At 43.7% G+C, this 20,072-nt stretch overlaps 1 protein-coding gene across 1 annotated transcript; it reads left to right on the top strand.

Annotated features, from left to right (window-relative positions):
- Positions 1-984: 984 nt before the first annotated feature.
- zbtb16b (zinc finger and BTB domain containing 16b) lies at positions 985-19,850 on the top strand. The gene is made up of 7 exons (XM_030743957.1): positions 985-1,085; positions 2,221-3,486; positions 6,771-6,868; positions 9,213-9,299; positions 15,737-15,907; positions 17,020-17,187; positions 18,151-19,850. The coding sequence occupies exons 2-7, from the start codon at positions 2,312-2,314 to the stop codon at positions 18,378-18,380; spliced, it is 1,929 nt and encodes a 642-aa protein (XP_030599817.1). The 5' UTR covers positions 985-1,085; positions 2,221-2,311; the 3' UTR covers positions 18,381-19,850.
- Positions 19,851-20,072: the final 222 nt, after the last annotated feature.

Genomic DNA, 20,072 nt, shown 5'->3' with positions numbered 1-20,072 from the left:
GAGGTAAAATAATTAAATGGGTAATATGATAAATAGCTGAATAGACATTGGATGGAGTTTCATTCTCAGTCTGGGGAATTATCTTTTCCCATCTATTTCTGTGTCTCATATTTCACCTTTAATAGAGAGAGAGCAATAGAGCTCTGAAGGAAACACAGAAGGAGGGTAAAGGATGGCATGCATCAAAAGTGCTTGACTAGATTCAAAATAGGGACGCTGGCGACACATGGTCCATGTCTTACAGCACTAAATCACCAGGATGCCACAGCTTTAGTGGCCTGAACACAAAATCATATTTGCAGGCCTGTTTTAATTGCACACCTATCTACTGAAATATCAAAAATTAAATGACTTACAGGAACATCCAGCTTGCACATAAAAGGGCTGTTCCCACATTTTTTGTTGCTTTCAAAGATAAAACTGTATTTTCTAAATTTGTTACAAAAACATTTGCATTCTCTGTATAGAAAGAACAGAAGTGCACAAGTGTGACCATTCATTTGGAGCTGAACCGAATTCCCTTCAGTCCACCAGTATAATCTTTGTTTCCAAATGAAAGGTTTAAGACCCAGTGATTTGTGTAAAATAGACTCTAATAGACTACATCATGTAATGCTGATCTAAATATGCTGATGTGTGTGGCAGTAGTTGGGAGAATAGAAATGCACAGAATATTTGGGAATATGCAAACCAAATCACAACTAACCTTTAGAATTTCCTTCATTTATTGCTGTTTTTGCAGGAGCACCATTCTGCAAAAATCCACAAAGACATGAACACTACAAGAATTCACACTAAATGCTTTCTGCACACATTCGGATCACTTATTTCCCCGTCTTACTGCGATCTGATCAGAAGTCTTCAGAAGTCAGATCAACAGTTATTGATCACACCCCCTGTGGCCGTCCGTCTCGTTTTATTTTGAAAAATCTCCTCGGAAGTCTCGCTTTCCTCCCGCTGGTTTGACGGTCGCGGCTGGCTGATGATTTGCTTACTTGGAGCAGGACTGAGTTTGGAGCGGGTACTGTGAAATGTGTAAGCATGATATTGCCTGGATAATCAGCGGAGGACATTAGGAGACGGAGGTAAGCGCGGCTCTGACAGCCGCCACTCTTATTCTCTCTACTGTTGATTTCTGTCAGGTGATCCAGCTCCGATGAACTACTTTTCAGACCTACTCATTTTAATAATTAATATTGAACATAATGCCAGCTTTGTGGCTCCTTCTTATAATTTCGTTTCGCAGCAGCCATGTGGAAATCGACCCAAGTTTTGTCCGCGAACTGCTTTAGGCTTTTACAAACTTGAATAAGCGCAGACTGCATCGCAGACTGTTCACTCCACTGTGATGTACTCTGGACTATTTTAGACAAAGTGGGTCTTTTATTTTCGAACCCGTCGCGTTTTCCCTCAAACGCCGCGCCAATGAAAAGCGCGCAGCGAGGGTTAATTTGTCGCAATGTGTTTGGATAATCAGGTGGATTTGTGCGTCTGCACCTGATGCGCTCTGATGTTGCGGTTAGTTGAGGATGCAGCCTGTCGGCATCACTCGGGGTGCCGTTGAGTGGTCCGGACTACACAAAACATCAAACAGGGTTTATTCAGACACTCGTTCAGCCATTTGAATGTTTAGGGAAAATCTTTACAGGCGCAGATTGCGCTTTATTTTCATGCTTTGACAGTTTGATAACTTGCTCAGTTTTTTTTTTTCTTGTTTATTTCCTTCTCTTTTTTTAAGTAGAGCGCTTAATTGTAACACGTCTAATCAAGAACGTGCACCGCCTAAATGAAGTAATCAGCCCTTCAAGGGGTTTGTTAATAGCAGGCCTACCTGTTGAAGGAATGGATGAATGTGTGAGGAGGTTGATAAATTGAACCGTCACCTCTCAGTATGCAGACGTTATTACAGCGACGTGACCGCTCTCAGTGAGACCTCAGACTAATCACCTGCAATGGAAACTGTTGCTTTGCGCTTATCGACCTGTTGTCTCCCTTTGGTATTTTTGAAATGCATGTAGAGTGCATTAAATAAAATGGTTGAAAAAAATCATATGGGGGTGGGTGGGGGGTTTGCTTTTCACTTTATTTAATATTTATTATTTTATATTGCTTTTCATTGGTGATGTGTACTTTGGAGTATGGAGCATAATGGTATACATTTGACATCGTACTGTAAGCTCTAATAGTCTTCCATCTTCCTTCCTCCACCCAAAAACACAGACTTACAGCCAACTGAAAGCTAAGCAGGCAGGACAGCCACACCTCATGCGTGGGCTCAGCAAAGGTCCGAGTGGATAGGGGTCTGACAAACATGGGTGTTCTCCAGCTCCACAATCCCACTCACTCCAGCACGCTCTTGCAGCGGGCTAATCAGATGCGTCTGACCGGCACCCTGTGTGATGTCATTATCACAGTGGATGGCCAAGAGTTTCCGGCGCACCGCACCGTCCTGGCCTGCACCAGCAAAATGTTCGAGATCTTGTTCCACCGCAGCAGCCTGCGCTACGCCCTGGACTTCCTGTCCCCCAAGACTTTCCAGCAGATCCTAGAGTATGCCTACACCGCCTCGCTCCAGGCCACAGCTGAGGACTTGGATGACTTGCTGTATGCTGCTGAGATTCTGGAGATTGAGTATCTGGAGGAGCAGTGCCTGAAGGTGCTGGAGACCATCCAGGCGGAGGAGAGCGAGGAAGTGGCGGTTAGGAATCACAGCTCTGGAGATCATAGTGACCATGGCCGGGCCAGGCACTGGAGGCAAATGTTGATGTCCAAGAAGCATTCCATACAGGATGGACCCAACCACACCAGTCCCACAGCTCTACACCACCTGGCACTGTACCACATGACTGAGAGGAGCTCTCCTGGCCCAGAGCCTGAAGCAGCTCCTGAATCGAGCCCCAAGCAGGACACTGTGGTAGACATGGAGAGTCCCCAGCAGGCTCAGCATAGCAGTGTAGAGTTAGCCCAGGATTCATCCCTGGATCCTCCCAGAAGTATAAAATCAGAGCGCATGCAGGTGGATGATGCCAACAGCTATGAGGGCAGATCCTCCAGCACTGGGGAGGGAAGCTGCGTGTCAGACCAGCCCAGAGACGACGGCCCGGGGACGCCCCTGAGAGGCAGCGTCATCACCAGTGCTCGTGAGCTGCACACAGGTCCCGAAGATGGAGGACAAATGGCGGGCAACACGCTTGACTGTTTTCCCGGGATCTCTGAGAAACAGCTGGCCTCCATATATTCTGTGCCATCCAACCACACAGGGGAGGGTATGCCAGTGTCTGTGTCTGTGGCCCCAACCCTGGGTGTGCCGCTGGATCCGAGGACCTACAGTGGCCTGCTGCACCAAGGGCTGCTGCACAGGGAGCTCCTGAGCAGGCTTGGCCAGTTTGCAGCAGGGATGAGGCACGAAGGCCCGGCTCAAGGCCAGCAGTGTTGCGGTGAATGTGGGCTTCAGCTGCACAGCCGGCAGGCCGCAGAGCAGCACAGGTACAACACACCAAACATCCATCAACACAAATTTGTGCACTCTGTTTATTTTTAATCTGGATTATTTTAACTAATGGGAAATGAAATATATTTTTTTAAAATCCAATATCTAAAACTGACTTACTGAAATACAAAATCTTTTGTTTCAGTATCAGGAAGATTGTGCTGTAGAAATACTGCTACACCCTCCTGCGGCTCAACATTTTCACTGACAAACGTTTAATAAAAGATGGAGGAGAGGGGTGTGCAGGTGGATCTGTGCTTATTGTGATAATGAATGATTATGCTAGACACGTGTCTCTTAAATTTAACCATTTCTTGGTCTTTGGGATTTTTCATTTCCCTTAGTGAATATTACGCGAGTTAAAAGCTTGAAGCGGCAATGGAGAATTTGCTCATTTATTCTCAGGGACACCTGCACTCATGTCTTAACAGTGAGGCGTGCCGGCAAGTTTTGAATCGGGTCTCTGTGAGGGGTTTGATATAAAGAGGCCTTGGTGTCGCAAAATGCTGTCATTTACAAAGCCTCATTTTCTAAATTCTGTTTGATTATTTGTGCAGAAGTGTGCCTCACACAACAGTCTGTCTCCCAGGCTATTTGATATGCATTCCTTGGCATCAGCAGACAGGAGCCTCTCAGCAGGGACCGGGCTGGACGCTTCAGCAACATGATGGATAACTTCTGCTTCACGACTCGGCTCTGTTTTTTTTTTTTTTTTTTTTGATTGTTCTTGTTTATTTTTACTCTACTTATTAGCTTGTCCTTTTGTCATTGTACACAAAAAATTAACCAGCTCAATGACAGCTCTCATTAACTTGATTGCAGATGTTTCCAATTGTGCATGCTTGGCAGTGTTTGACTCATCAACAGTCAGGAGAAACGAGACAGTTTGCAGTCCTAATATGCAGCTAAGATGGGATGGGATTGCTGGGATCGCAGCCTTTCCGTGTTCACGCCTGTGGCTGACATTTCAGCCTTACTCCAGACCTCTGTTGAAACAATGCATCGTGTGGGATATTTAGTGATGCGCACAGCTTACTCACGGAGACAGGCTCATGTCCGCAGGTTCAAGGAGCTGCGATGGTGGCACTGCTTGAGGATGTAATGAAGTTGCTGTAGGTCTGTAACCAGGTCACTGAGCATACACCTGGTCTGCAGATTGACATTTGCCGGTGCTGTTCAGGAGGCATCTCCTGGCACAGTTTTAGTTTGAAACACTTCAGAAATAAAATCAATTTGGTTTGAATGATTTAAAAAAAAAAAATCCAAATTGGGAAATATACCATTAAAAACAAACAAATTAAAAAAGAAAAAAAAAAAACAAACAAACTTGAGGCCAACATTATTAAATGAAAGCTACAGTGTTCCAGTAACTTTTCAAGGTTACTACACAGCTGCTAAACTCATATTAAAAGCCTATTTTGCATGTTTGAGGACAGCTCCTCTTTTCAATATTCCAAAATTAATTAACTTCAAATAATTTATTGGTTTTGTTTCAATGACAGTGAAATGAGGGCAGAAACACGTGGAATGAATTCAAAATCAGAGGCAACAGTTGTTCACAGCTGGACTCAGACTTTAAAACATTTTGATTACACACTCGGTGCCTTTAACCCCCAGACCAGCAGGACACAACGTATTCATCCTTTTCATTGAATTTGGAGCCCAGACACAGATACTTACTCTTTTAGGGCCAAAGCTAACATTGACATTCAACCATATATGGCAACTTGATTTGCATCGTAACCATGAAAAGGCTTGGAAAAAAATTCACAAAGGTTAAAAAAAAAAAAAAAAAAAAGTCTTATAATATCCTTCAGTAACACTCTAGAGCTGAAATTTTGAATTTCCAAGTATTTGAATGAGTCACTTATAAAGGATTAAGGGCTGTACACAGGAAGAGACCAGCAGTGATGTGGCAATCAGAGATAATGACGCATCAGTGAATGTCAGCAACTTGTAGCAGTGACAGCTGAAATAGCCATTAGTGATGCGAAGTGGGCGGGTGCACGTTAAAGTTAGTTCAACTTTAAAGCAAGAGATTAAAGTCACTGCTACTGGGAGTGAAGAATACTACTGATTGACACATGTCACTGTGGTGAATACATGCAGGGGTAGGCGATTAATTTTCCCAAGGGCCACATGAGAAACTGGGAATGCTGCGATGGGCCACACCAATAAGCTTAAAAAAGAGAATATTAAGCATTAAGAATTTAATTCTGCTCATTATTAACTGTGATGCTACTCTGCACATGTGCTGCAGACTGTGCTGACAGTATTGCAAGCAATCATATTGGACACCATTTCTAAACTATCCCAAGCATCTTTTTTTTTTGCCAAAGTCTCATATTGACAAATATTAGGCAGCATCTGCCAATAGAGAAAAATCAGTCATATATATTGCTAGTTAACAGTGTTGAGAAAGAGATGATATATTGTTTGCATCTCAGACCATCAGGATGTCCTAAATAAAATCTAAAGGATTCTCACATGAATGCTGAAGTAAAATACAGTACACTTGGTAAGTGTCCAAACTTTTGACTGGCACTGGATAATAATCAGAAGCTGGTCAAATTGTAAACTACGTGAAGTATTTTTGAGCCCGTAGCTCCAGAAGGATTCCTCTTGCCTGACAGTGTTAATATTGATTTCATCTATGTTAAGATGTAATTTAAGACTGTATTTATGACCACAGTGTGCGTTAAGCCACAGACTTTTTAGGCCATTTGCTCTGCTGTTGGCGGGGTGATCCAAGGATAACAGTACAGATGCCTTGCATGCTTGGATGTGTGTGATATGATATGATAGGTTTTGCTGCCGGCGGAGCTTCAGCGAATCATCTTCTTTTCTTCTTTTCATTGCAGTTACAGGAGAAGTGTATGTGTGTGCATATTATGTCGGGATGCGAGTCTGAGTGCATGTGCTCTGTGTGTGCGAGTCTGTGTGGGTTTGCGTGTGTGCCCAGTGTCTTGCAGTGCTGGCGGGTGGAGGCACGCGTATGTTTGCGCTCTGAAATTAGCCAGATATCCTATTGTCTGTGTTCCTTTAGCGTTCATGCGTTGTGATTCACAACTCCAAGGGCCTCTTACACTAATGATGCCGCATTCAGCGAGGGATTCTTGCCGGAATTAAAACATGCTCCTCTTGTTACAATGATGCTTCTAGGTTTGGGAGACCTTAATAAAAGTATCTCGTTTCTGTGCCTTTTTCTTTATCAAAAGTGCGTTCTCGCTCCGTTCTTGCATCCGTTAACATGCTCACATTAGTGTTTGTCTTTCCACAGGAGGCTCCATAATGAGGAGAAGGGCAATGGCTGTGAATACTGTGGCAAACACTTCCAGGACAGCATGCGGCTAAGGATGCACATGCTGTCTCACACAGGTACTTAGTAACTCTCACACTCTCATCTCAGAGTATTCAAAGCTGATCAACCCTCTTGATACAGTAGTGCAGCCTTTCAAATGCACCTGTTCATACTACCCCCCCCATACCGGTTAGTGCTGCTCCGAATACCGGGATCATGCTTTCTTTTCCACGCTTAGGTCTATGTACCTCTCCCTCCCTCTCTTCTCTCCGTCTCTAGTCTCTCTCCGTTTGAATCGTTTCTGTGTTTTTTCGGAGACTTTGGCAGCTCGCCAGCTCTGCCCCTTCTGAGTGATGACATCATCAGCTGCCGGCAGGCCTGGGTGTTCTGCCAGTGTTCCGAAGCGTGTGTGATGGCTCGCTCGCAGATGTGTGTCCAGGAACACACTGTACCCAAATGCAGACTTAATCAGACCTGACTGCTCTCCCAGCTACTTTATCCAAAATAGAGAGAGAGGAGGGGCGGGGAGTTTGGGGGGGTGGGGTGGGGGATCAGGGACTAAAAATGAAACTAAAACAGAAACCTCAGTTGGAATATGTGTACAGACAAGGCAAAGTCTCTGTCCTCTCCGCCTGCTCTGCGAGGATTGTTTTGGAATGACATACTGCTGACAGATGAGAGAGAAAATCTGCTTCTTTAAACTTCACCTGAGTTGTCCTTTCCCCCCCACCCCCCCACCCCTTATTTATACCCTCTGGATAACCCTAAACACACATTGTCTTGCATTACCCCGACCACCACAACGCGCTTTGATTTTCAATTCGCAGCGACATCCGTAACAGCAGCACCTTTAACCTAATTTGAATTTTTGCATAAACTCTCCCCATCCCAGTGTGTCAACCTATAATACTACAGAAAAAAAAAAAGGAGATGTGGATCTCATTTCTTTGTCACTGTGTATTTTGGTATAGCAGCCTTAGATCCCGCTGGTTGCTAAGGAGCGAGTGCTCCACTGCTCTAATGGGCTGATTTGGTATTCAGCTCGATGCTGGCTCTTATTTTGGTATGCCAGACAAAGTGTTTTGATGGAGGACGATTGCAGCCGCGTCTGGAGACAGTTTGATGGTTTATGGATGAGAGCACACTCCGTGCCTTTGACTGCACAAGACAATGCACTATGTTCTCTTCTTCCCTTATCACACAATCTCACACAACACAACACACCACACTGGACAGCGTCACACAACATCAGGATCGCAAATGCTTTAGTGTTACTACTACACAAGACTACTCTCAAGCAAGTTTTATTTTTATGCTGTGTAACAAAATGCACTATTCCAAAACAGTAACAGTTTGTTTTCAAAAATTGTTGTTTTTAGAAATGAACAGATTGGGGCTCTTTTTTTTTTTTTGTTATTTGTGTGCAGCACTGGGAACAGTGGCACAGTGTCTCTGTATAGAGGCATCGTAAGAGTTGAAAGAGGACCACATTTAGGCTGTAGCGCTCAGAGTTCCCAAAGCTTGTGGGTGTTTTAATGAGTCATTTTAACTTCATTTAAAGCCAGCTGAGCAGAAAATAGATCAGTGAATGAGCCCTGGGCCAGTATGGATCTGCAACCGATTTACATCTCTGTGAGAGCCAACCCACATCCAAACAGCTGTGTATGAGAGAAAGAGAGCGAACGTGTGCGCGCGTGTGTGTGTGTGTGTGTGTGTGTGTGTGTGTGTGTGTGTGTGTGTGTGTGTGTGTGTGTGCATATCTGTCTTATTTGTCTGTCTGTGCAGGTGTGAGGTGAGTGCAGAACAAGGATTGAATGTTTCTGCTAGCAGCATGCATACTTGTCTCTCTCATGTCTTCATCAGAATAGACAAGGGCATTCCAAAGGTGAACTGGGAACTGTAGTTACAGTGTATGCGATGGGATTCGGGGTGTTGACTCTGAAGTGTTTTTTTTGATAAAGGGATGTGCCGCAGGCGGGAAGCGTCTGCTGTAGAGAGAACACCCAGTCCTTCTGTGGCCTCTCAGGCATACAGTCTGCTCACTGTTCAGAGACTGATAACAGGGCACGGTAAATAAAACTCTTCAGCTCTGCTCTTTTTTTTTTTTGTCAAGAAGAAGGGCCATTGCACCCTGTCTGGTGCTTTTGTTTGTCCCCAGTTGTTGTTTTTTTACGGCGCTTTCCTCTGCTCCATTGTACTCCGCGCATTTGCTTCCTTGTGTTAACACCTGAAAAGCACAAGTGTGTGACAAACAAGGCTCTTTGCTGACTTTTCAAACAGCGTCTCTTTGTTCCCCCCCTTGTTGCTTTTCTCCACAGTCCTCTTTAAATGTGAAATTAACTGACTTACTCTGCAATTACAAACACGTTTGTGTTCAGGTCTGATCAAAATACACTCTTATGAATTTGATTTTGTCTACAGCTCCTGCAGAGGCGCTGGTGTGTGATCAGTGCGGAGCGACATTCTCCTCAGAGGATGCTCTGGAAGCCCACAGGCAAACACACACAGGTACTTCACAAACGTGTGTGCATGCACGCTCTCTATCCACATGCGCACACACCCATTATGTTTAACCTGGACAGCATGCATTGAGCTGTTGAGTAAGCCGTGACTCCAGGACTCGTGATCATGGTCTAAACTTGCTTGTCATGCTGGCTGGGTTAAACTGTTCCTGTCATGATGCTCCATAATTTATCAACAGGGAGGTGGGAGGCCCTCTCACATATCACCCACTAATATCTCCTGGCATCCAGACCCACTGCATGCCACTTTGCCACAGCAGTAGCTTTACAGCACCAGCATTACAGTTTCACAGACATACTATCCTCACCTCCCTCATGACAGCGGCTGTGAAATTATTTACCTCACGCCCACACAGTCAACAGCAGGCCAAACACCTTTTTGTGATTTTTCAGTGATCTCAAACCAGGAAAATGTTTGCATTACATACTCTTCAGTGTTCTGTGAATGTCTGGCATTAACATTTGGCACTAAGATGAGTCAAAGTATTTTTTTTTTTAAATAGTTATATTTCTGGCTGGCTGGCTGCACAAACCTGGATGGTGATTTGCAATCTGGACTCTTATAGTTTGGAAAAACATGCCTGAGGAGCTAAAGTCGTTATCAGCGTTAGAAAGTGCTTTACAGAGAGCGAAAAAAAAAAGGAAAAAGGAAGAGAAAAAAAAATGACAAACACCACAAGTGTCCAACTGATTAAATGAAAAGTACTAAAATCAGGAGACAGATAAACCAGATGTTTTCTTAGTGTAGTACTTTTCTTAGTAAGTTGGTATTTTCTTTTTTGATTAGGACAGAGTTATGAAAGGTTTATAGGTTCTCAGTAATGAATTCATTTATGGAATGAATCCTTTTTCCGTGTGCTTAAATTAAAGTTTATTGCCCATCAGTATTGTCATCAGGCGGTACATACATGCATCCCTGACAGTGTCTGAATCCACACCTTTTCTGCTACTGTCAGAGAAAGGTGATAACCCTCTCAGGAGCACTGGCACGTAACTGTAACTCCAGGTGGCACACACAGTATGAATAGTTAATGGATGTGGACATGGAGGGGTGTTAACGATGCCCAGAAGTTTCTACCCTCATCTCCCTGAGTTGTAAACATCCAGAGCTCGGTTTCAGCTTGGCACTGTATCCAGAGCAGGGTGCAGGAGGGCATTACTCTCTTATTTTGTCATGATCTCAGCTTGGTCCGCTGTGACGCATGACCCTTTTTACTGACTCTTATTGTGGCCACTCGTCATTAGCTACAGGTAATTCAATCACTTGTGCTGAGCTTATGCAAGGAAATTTTCCAAATCACTGCAAAGACTCACATTTTGTAAATCACCTGGTTTTTATTTGTCCCAAAAAAAAAAAAGACACACAGCGCCGAGTGTGCAGCCTCTGCTTTAATTCGCCATGTGGCATAACCAGTTAGCCAAATGAGTTTCCTCTTAGCAGATTAACACTTGTCAGACCTCAGCAGCTGCAACAGTGCTGTCCACCTCCTCCAGAGGGTAAATAATTCTGCTTTTGCGAGACCTTACTCTGAGGCAATTTGGCTGCAAGACTAGTTTACAGTTAAAGACTTTAGCCACTTTTATATGTCAGAGGTGAATGGCCGTAGGTTGCTGAAGTTAGAGATCAAAGAGAACGGAGGGGTGGAGAGGGTTAGGGGTGGGGTGAACGGTGGGAAGGGAAGGGGATGGGGGGGGGAGTATGTGAGGACTTCCTGAGGGCAGGAGGATTGCTGCTGGTGTTGGATGCCAGGACACAGAGGAAAACAACATCATGTGCTGCTGTTTACTCCTCACCACAGCACTGTCATAGTCTCCTCTGACCTACTTGTCAGTGCCCAAAATAAAAGAATGGATCTGTCTCCGAATTGCTCTCACAACAAAGGGGTTTGTTTCATCACGGCAAGTAAAGGCTCTGGGGCACCTAGCTTTCCATTTTGGAAAACCCAAGACTCTAGCTTTTCTGCAGCATGCACAGAAATCAACTGTATGTGCTTCAAACTGTGCTGGCTGACCATTTTGCCACCTTGCCTTGCCTTCAGAAAAAAGGCTATAAGAGTGCTGTCTTTGTGTACTCACAGCAGCTGCACTGTTTCCACACATTACAGGCTGCTTCATCAAGTGAATAATATTACCTTCTGTCCAAACCCTAATTAAACAGTCCTGTAGTCTGTTCAGATACAGCCCAGGCTTTCTAATGCATCCCTCTTAATGCAGACCTTTTAGCTCGCCTAATTGCGTGTCCGTCATCATACTGCACCCTCCTGTTAATACCCAGTTGTAATTCGCATAAGCCTTAAACTGAACTGAACTGTGCTGTGTTTGGCCATTATGCCCCCCAGTATTTATTTTCTCTGACTGTTGCGATACAAAAAAACCCAAAAAAAAATGCCCCGAGCTGCCCTGCCATTTCAAGTAAAGTGAAATACAGTAGATATAGATAATATTGCAACCATTCTAGGAACAGAGGCGAATGAATCAGTGTGTGACCTCAGTGAACCGGTCCGTGGAATGGTGGTTAAACACAAGCAACGTATCTGTTGTTGCATTAATTATTGAGTTGGTTGTTCCTCACTCGGGTAGATTAGCAGTCTACTGATGAGCGCCCGGGGTTGTTTAAGGTACTGTACTCTGTGTGTGTGTGTGTGTGTGTGTGTGTGCTTCTCGAGCCGCCGCATTTACGGGGAGCGGTCCGCATGAACACATACAGTAGCCTGAATGCACAGGGTCATGTGAGGTCCAGCACATAATGTAGCCCGCCTAGCTGTGTATGTTTAACTGGGTGACAGCAGTGTGCCAGCAGACGCCGAGCAGGGCCCGAGGATGTGGTTTAAAGTGCCTTCACACTGCATACTAGTGGACATGAACAGCATTGATATTAATATTGTAAACTGTGAAATCTGCTGTTGTTTTGATAGCAGCAGGTGATTTGTTCAGCTTCGACTCGGCTGTCATTCACAATTTACCAAAACAAATGCCTTAATGGATCAAATTCTGAAAGCGTCTGTCAAAATAATGCCAGTCATTTGCGCTGTTAGTGTTAAAATTAAGTCTTTGACATATTTCGGCAAACAGGCAGAGCAAATGTTCATGGATCGTTGTAACTGGGAGGCTCGGGACACTGAAGTTAAGATTGACACAGAAGAAATTATACCGATTTGCGGTCATCACTGATACAATCTCTTGTCCAATTTGCCGTGGGTTTACTCCCAGAATCTCAGGGTGGGAAAACTTTTGTTTGCAGCTTGAAAAGAAACAGGCTGCGCTTATTTGTGAATGAAGGGATTAGTTTGAACACTTCACCCCAACAAGGACCATGATCCTATCTGGTTGCCTAGACACATGGTTTTGTTTCTTAGGCAGCGTGAGAGCCTGGCTGGCTCCCACCTCAGATGGACTGAATAAACGGCAGATGCATGAAGACAGACTATGTTAAATCACACGAGCATACACATCGGCTTCATGGAGATATGCTGAAATTGCATAACAACCTCAAACTGTCCTCAATTACTAACCTAATTGTGCATTAGATGAGCAGCTTAGTCACATAACGCACACAGTAAATGTTTAGATTTTCTGCCTCGTAGCAGAATTGCTTAAAAGTAAATCATTATTCCCACTGTTAAAACTCCCGCCCACTAAACACAATGCTCAGTCAACGGTCCAGCCTTTGAGAAATACTATTGATTACATGGTCTTTAGTCCATTGAGGGCCATAGGTCAGGGGGTCATCCTGTGCCTTAAAGCCTAGAGCCCAAACCCATTGTCTGGTTAAGGGTGAGAAAGCAGGGGGCACTGACAGCCAACTTTAGGGCTTATTCTCTCATAAAGAATCTCCTCTGCATTTATTACCAAAGCTTACTGGAAAACTCTATGACCGCAAATCCTTTTTGTTTGAAAAGTTAACAGAGCGCAGTGAGGCGAAATGCCACCACTAACGCATACAAACACTTCCTCGCCTCCAAAGGTTTTTTTTTTTTTTTTGTTTACACTTCAAGACATTATTTGGTATTTTTATTTTCAGCGTCGCTTGCGCAGAATAAAACCGAAAACGACTGCTGAGCTGTTGTCACTGTGTGTCAACCTGAGATCAAGGGTTGAGATTCTTGTGACAGAACAGTTGTCATATTCCTTTTCTCAAGTTTCAGTATTGTCGGTGACAGAAAGATCAGGATGTACATCTGTGAGTGTCTGCGAGTGTGTCAGGGAGTCACGGTTTACCTCCACAGAGAAACTAGGATGTAAAACTTCTAGAGCAGACAGAAAAAAAAAGAAAAAGAAAAAAAAGCATGCAAGCTGCACTGAAACAGGCATTTAAAATATATGACGGTTAATAACGAGAGAGTAGAGAGAGGATAATTAAAGTAGCTTTGAAGTATCTACAAGGTGGATAATATGCTGCTCAGTTGGTTGAGGGCTCTGCTCTGCCTGCAGCTACAGTAACGCGGACGCATTGGAACAGAAAGCGCTCCCCCTGCTGGTTGAAAGAATTTACTGCTGGCTGGATAAAGTGGATGAAGGCTTCACATCTCGGGGTCATTCGGAGACTGCTAAATGTTTTTTAACCATTTTGGATAGATCATTACCCAGACTATGCTGTTACACAGCGCAGAGTAAACCAGCATTAGTTAGGTATGACTCAGGCAGAAAGTGAAGCTGGTTAGCCAGTGAATGGATTTCCTGTATGGTCAGCGGATAAGGGGAGTGGGGAGGGTGCAGGGGCATTGAGACTGGAGGGTCTTTTGTCTACAACTAAAATATTGTGATCCATGTGTGAGAAAGGGCCTTGGTCATTAGGCGACAACATAAAGACAGGGATTGTGGGAGTTGCATGAGGAGCCTATGACTAATGGGGTTGGTCAATGAGGGCCTGAACCTCATTGTGTGCCCTTTGTGGAAAAGTCCACAGGCTAAAGCCTCTGAACAGGTGCGGCTCATTCCATCAGATCGCCCCCACTGCAGGACGTTTCAGATCAGGGAATGTCTTTCATCCCATCTTCTTGATTACGAATGATCAGTTTTATAAAGTTTGGTTTTGGGGGTGAAATTTCAGAACACTAAAACAAAGAAGAAGAAGAAGAAGGAAAAAAGGAAGCATTGCCATTTCAGAGCAGAGGCTTTGTTTATTTAAGCTAAACTGCAGTCATCCACGAAATGTTAGACTTAAAGTGTCTTGCATTGTTTGAGCAAACTGTGATATGTGGATGAGTAAACAATACTCAGTGAATGTTTTTGATTTATCCCTGAAAAATGTGAATATGCTTGATTTGTTTCTTTTTCCTTCTTCTTTGAACAGGCTTGTCTTTAACTTGATTGAACCTAAAGCAAGTGTCTGACACTCTTCCCTCTTAGTATGAGTGTGCTGTATCCCTTTCCCTGCGTTAATTCCAATTTAATTGCCAGTTGCCTCAAGGCACTTCAATAACAGTAACAAATGATTTGATTTAGTGGACCTCATCAGACTGCATTTTAAATGCGACACAGCAACCCCACTTGAATTCCAATGAAGTGCTGGCACAGTCCTCTGTTTACTAATGATCCTCCGCTGGAGATGTCTGATTGAATCTGAGTCAGGAGCAATGGGACCTGCTAGCATTGTAAATGATCTGCAACCTGTGCAGACAGAGAAATAAGGACCTCATAATCTCACATTAAAGCCTCACTCTCCAGGACATGCACATTACGTCCGATGCCACTGATTAACCAGTCCCTCACCAATGCACATATGAATTTTGCATCAGCGTGAATGTCACAATGGAGTGTGCTGGCATACACATCCTGTAGATCAAGTGTTGACTGTATGACAGCCAATGGATCTTCTTCACATAGCCATTTTGACTTAAACTACCCTGCCAGCGACTCACTATCTGTATTCCTCTCCACACTCTGTGCAACAGGAAAGCAGCCCCAAAGAGATGCCAGGTCACACACAGGATTAAACTGGATTGTGTTTTTTCCTGCAGTCCTGCCTTTAATGGCTTGATATCACTACTTAACATTCTGCACAGAGCGCATAGTGTAGGCATCATTTAGGGTGGAGCTACTATCAGCTGCTCTTTGAGCACAGAGACAGAGGACTTCACAGGCTGTAGCTGACTCCTGATGGGGAATGAAGAGAATAATTACACATCTAACACACCAGGAAGGAGCCATTGATTGTGTGATTGGCATGCTCTGCATTGTGTGGGAAATTCTTGAAGAAAACAATGACTTTCATGGTTTAAAATAGAACGTATAAAGACTCACAGCTGAAAGTGCCTCTGGGCTTTTAGGGGAGTTAGTTTAGGTAGAGGCACTTGCTCTTTGAAAGAAGCTTTTCCCTCAGAGGACTCACACAAAGTTGAAGTGACCCAGTTTCCCCACTTAAGGCCCTGTCTGTGTATGGTACTGAAATAACTGTGCGTCTGTGTCTTGTGCGTTCTCCAGGGACTGACATGGCGGTGTTCTGTCTGCTGTGTGCAAAGCGCTTCCAGACCCAGAAGGCCCTGCAGCAGCACATGGAGGCCCATGCAGGCATGCACAGCTACATCTGTAGCCACTGTGAGCGCCCCTTTCCTAGCCACACTACCCTCAAAAGACACTTGCGCTCGCACACGGGTAAGAGACGGATCATTTGTACCATCCTCGTTATTTACAGTGTCAGCTCCCGTCATAAAACACGAACATCGCGGTGTCAGGCACATGCATACGTTAAATAGGAGACAAGAGACAGCTGTATTTATTTTGGTATATGGGTTAATTTCCTGGGGTTATTGGCTTTAAGGTTTTAGTCAATTTTGCATGCAGCCTCTCCCACCCTCCTTCCATCTCTATAAGATGACTCACCTCTGTGATGACAGCACTGTACCGTTATGGCCGGTGCATATTTTGGGCAATTTCATCCTGTTTATATTTTGGGTTCTTAGACAGCCTTCGGGCCTCTGCAATTCACGGCTGTCAGTTCTAGTGTGGTTCACCCAAAATGATAGAGGAAACCCAAATAAATATTGAAGGAAAAGCAAATGGAAATGACTTGTCTGTGTGTTCTACCAAGGGTGAGTCTTAGTGCCGCAGGAGACGGAGAGATATTTACTGAAAAGATGTCCCCCTTTCTTCTTTTACCTTAAATAACACTCCCAGCTGTCAGGACGGCTTGATGTCTAGACAGGAGAAATACATAATTGATGTGAAGAGACAGAAGTGAAGGGAGTTTTGGCCATGGCAGCGTATCTTGTTTGTATGCCATTCTGCTTGGAAGTAACATTTTGTAAATGTCATCTGCTCCACAGTGGGGTGGGGGATTGGGGAGAATCGGCCTGTAATGAGGAGAGCAATGTATCCTCTGACTTGGCTGTTGCTGTGGACACTGAGATAATGAGGCACATAGGTCATTGGAGATGAGTCAAACCCTCAGCCTAGGAGAGAAATAGATTAACTACAGTATAGAGAACAGAGCAGCACATGCCTGGAGGACTTTTATTAGCTATTAGCCAACAGCCAAGAGGAGTGTCCTCATGTCATAACATTAGCAACGTCTGAAAGAACATCATTTCCCCTGCTTGATACGCACGTGCAGCAAGGCCTGTGTGACTATTTGACCTATGCAGCTACATATGCGGCGTGCCATGTCGAGCCGAGGATAAAGCTAGCCCTTAATGCTTCTCACGATAATGGGCTGTGTTGGTGTTGTGGTTGCTGCTGCTGCTGTTGTGACACAATTGTGCTTTCAGGCGATCACCCGTTTGAGTGTGAATTCTGCGGGAGCTGTTTCAGAGATGACGGCACGCTGAGGGGCCATAAACGCATCCACACAGGAGAGAAGCCTTACGAGTGCAACGGCTGTGGGAAGAGGTTCAGCCTGAAACACCAGCTAGAGACACATTACCGTGTACACACAGGTAAGAGTTCAGAGAGGGGAACACACTCAAAGAAAGTTATTCAGGGTACTGATGCTACTAATAGGAGAGATTTTGAGGGTGCATGGTGACTTCAACTGTCAGTAAATCCCACAAAAAGCCCAACAATGAACCAATCCTACTGACCTGTTTTATCTATACCTCCAAACTCTGTTATTATACGTGCATAGACCACAATGTTGCACTTGGTGATGTGTTACAGTGACTGCGGCCAATATTTTAATTTAATGGAACATTTACCATGCTGCTGCTGCTCTCTGTAATAACTCAATGTGTGTAAATCGTCCCCGACAAAAGGAGTATTTACACCTTTATGAGTCATGTTTACTAAAAACTACAGTGCCTTGAAATCTTCATGCTGTAAAAGAAACTGTACATATCTGTGACCCATTTTTAAAGACTCACATCTTCAGTGGGAATGCCTGCCACAGACAGGGCAGGAAAATATTGAGTCAGACTAATGCATTTAAGGTTTTGGCCTTCGCTGCAGACTGCTGACAAAAAGAAAAAGGAAAAAATAAAAGTACAGCTTTTCTTTTACAGCTAACAATGTGCTCTGCAAAAATGTCTTACTTTTTAAGCAAGGAGAGCATTAAATGTTTGAAAACAGCGCCTAACCACAAAGTTTGGTCGTTTTACAACTTTTAGCTATCTCGTACTTTAATGGATACAGCGAGCGCTCACATAAAGACACTACAATCTAAATCATTCAACTCTATACCAGACTCTGCTTTTTTTTTTTTTTTCAGCTGTAGAAAGCAGAAAAAAATCTTTTGGATGATGCTGACAGACCATTTTTTTCCCCTATCAAACTAAAGGCAGACCAAAACATACAAGCACACCTCTAGAAGTACAGTGGCCTAACTAAGAGGCTGGTCCCGTCTCATCTGGCTGGCCTCTGGCTGCAGGTCTACAAGGTTAATGATGTATCGTTGAATTTTTCAGGTGAGAAGCCATTTGAGTGTAAGCTCTGTCACCAACGATCAAGAGACTACTCGGCTATGATCAAGCACCTGCGCACTCACAACGGAGCGTCTCCATACCAGTGCACCATCTGCCAGGACTTCTGCCCCAGCCTGGCTGCCATGCAGAAGCACATGAAGGGTCACAAACCCGAGGAGGTGCCGGCGGATTGGAGGATAGAAAAGACTTACCTGTACGTCTGTTACGTCTGAGCAGGACTTGGACTCCACGCACAGTCTGGCACACACACACTCACTCTCTCACACACACACACACACACATACACACACACAGACACACACACACACACAGTCACTATTGAGTGAAAACCTGTGTTGCTGGTTTGAAATGCTGATGTTCCTGTAAGGGTTTTAAAAGAGTTCAAATTCTTGTTGGATGAGCTGGAAAGTGTATTGTGGAAAGATGTCGCTCAGAGAGAGTTTTTTTTTTTTTTTTTAACCTGACAATTAGACGTACAAGCAGGAATACAAATTGGTGTACACATTAGGGCTGAAACTAATGTTCATCATCATTCGGATTATTTTTACTCTGAAAGACAAAAAAAAAAAAAAAGGCCAGGAAGAGTCATATTTTGTTGACAAGATGACTTCTTCAAAGATGTTGTTTTGTCCAAAAACAGTCAAAGTCCAACAAAGTTTGCAAGATTAATGAGCATAAAAATTTTGACAGTTTCCTAACGACTTAACCGTTTTAGCCCTGATGTGCACAAATATACAGACGCACGCCGTCTCCTCTCTCCCTCTCTCTCACTGACACACAGTTTTGATAATCACTGTATCTCTAATGGATCCACTGTGGTTAAAATCAATGCCACAATGGCTGTGACTGCTGACCTGTATGTTTAGCAGGAGCATTTTGACTGATTGCTAAAGCATCAGACAACCCGAGTTATCTTCTATGATTGTGCAGTAGATGTTGAAAATAATTCCACGAAAGCTTGATTGGCTGAACTTTGCAACATTTTCTCTCCTAATTTCCTGTGACTGCTTTGTTTTTTGTTTGTTTTTTTCCCCTGCTGTTGGATTTTTATTTGAGTTGTTTATTTTCTGCATGTTTTACTTGAATGGCTGCCACGTTTTGACCTCATAAGCTTGATCTCTTTAATTGCCTTGTCTTTCTTGCAGTGGGTGTTATTGTTTCGGGGGTAGCTGGCTGGCTCACAGTTTGAGTTTTCTCTTGTAATAAGGTTGTGCTATTTATATGTTGTTTATTTGTTACCAAATATGTGCTGGTTTTCATCAGACGGTCCGTGTCTCTTGGGATGATTTCTAGTAGAGCGAGCTCTACCTCTCCTCACTTTTCACTGTTTTACATCCACTGCAAATTATTCATCCATCAGCCGTTCTGATTTTTTAAACATTTCATCCTAAATGACATGGTCAAACAGTGTGTAAAAAAATGCCTCAACATGGCTTTGTGTATTTTCTTTTCTTTTGTAATTTAAGGTACAGTTCATCCAAAAATCAAATTTAAGCATTTTCCCTCTGGCCTCAAGCACTGTTTATTCATCTAGACCCAGTTTTGTAGCTATCAACTATAGAGATACTCGTTTCTCTAGAAAATGAGGGAACCAAATGGTACGTGGATTGTGCCGCTTAAGGCACCAAATAAGAAGTACAGTTGCTAAACTCAGCAGATAGAATGAATCAATTATTTAAAAATTCATGCAAATTCATTTAGGGACTATTTACTTTCTAGTTTCTATATTCATTACTCAAAAGAAGCAGGCAGGTAGCTAACAGTACAGCTCATCCAAGGGGATGCCATTAATACTGGCACAAGCATGAGCCTGTTGTGATGGGCAGATGCATGCATCCTTCTGCAGAGTTTGGCGTGTGTAATATTCTACAAAGAAAATAATTCCTACACAAAATTTGTGGATT

This window comes from Archocentrus centrarchus, chromosome 13, assembly GCF_007364275.1.
Source record: "Archocentrus centrarchus isolate MPI-CPG fArcCen1 chromosome 13, fArcCen1, whole genome shotgun sequence".
NCBI classification, from domain to species: domain Eukaryota; kingdom Metazoa; phylum Chordata; class Actinopteri; order Cichliformes; family Cichlidae; genus Archocentrus; species Archocentrus centrarchus.
This window is presented reverse-complemented; position numbering and strand designations above follow the sequence as displayed.

What these genes read in the sequence shown, in the direction of transcription:
- zbtb16b (XM_030743957.1), top strand. Translation starts at nt 2,312, where the DNA reads ATGGGTGTTCTCCAGCTCCACAATCCCACTCACTCCAGCACGCTCTTG. An exon ending in CCACAGGCAAACACACACAG is followed by an intron (nt 9,300 to 15,736) that starts GTACTTCACAAA and finishes TGCGTTCTCCAG; the next exon opens with GGACTGACATGGCGGTGTTC. An exon ending in ACACTTGCGCTCGCACACGG is followed by an intron (nt 15,908 to 17,019) that starts GTAAGAGACGGA and finishes TTGTGCTTTCAG; the next exon opens with GCGATCACCCGTTTGAGTGT.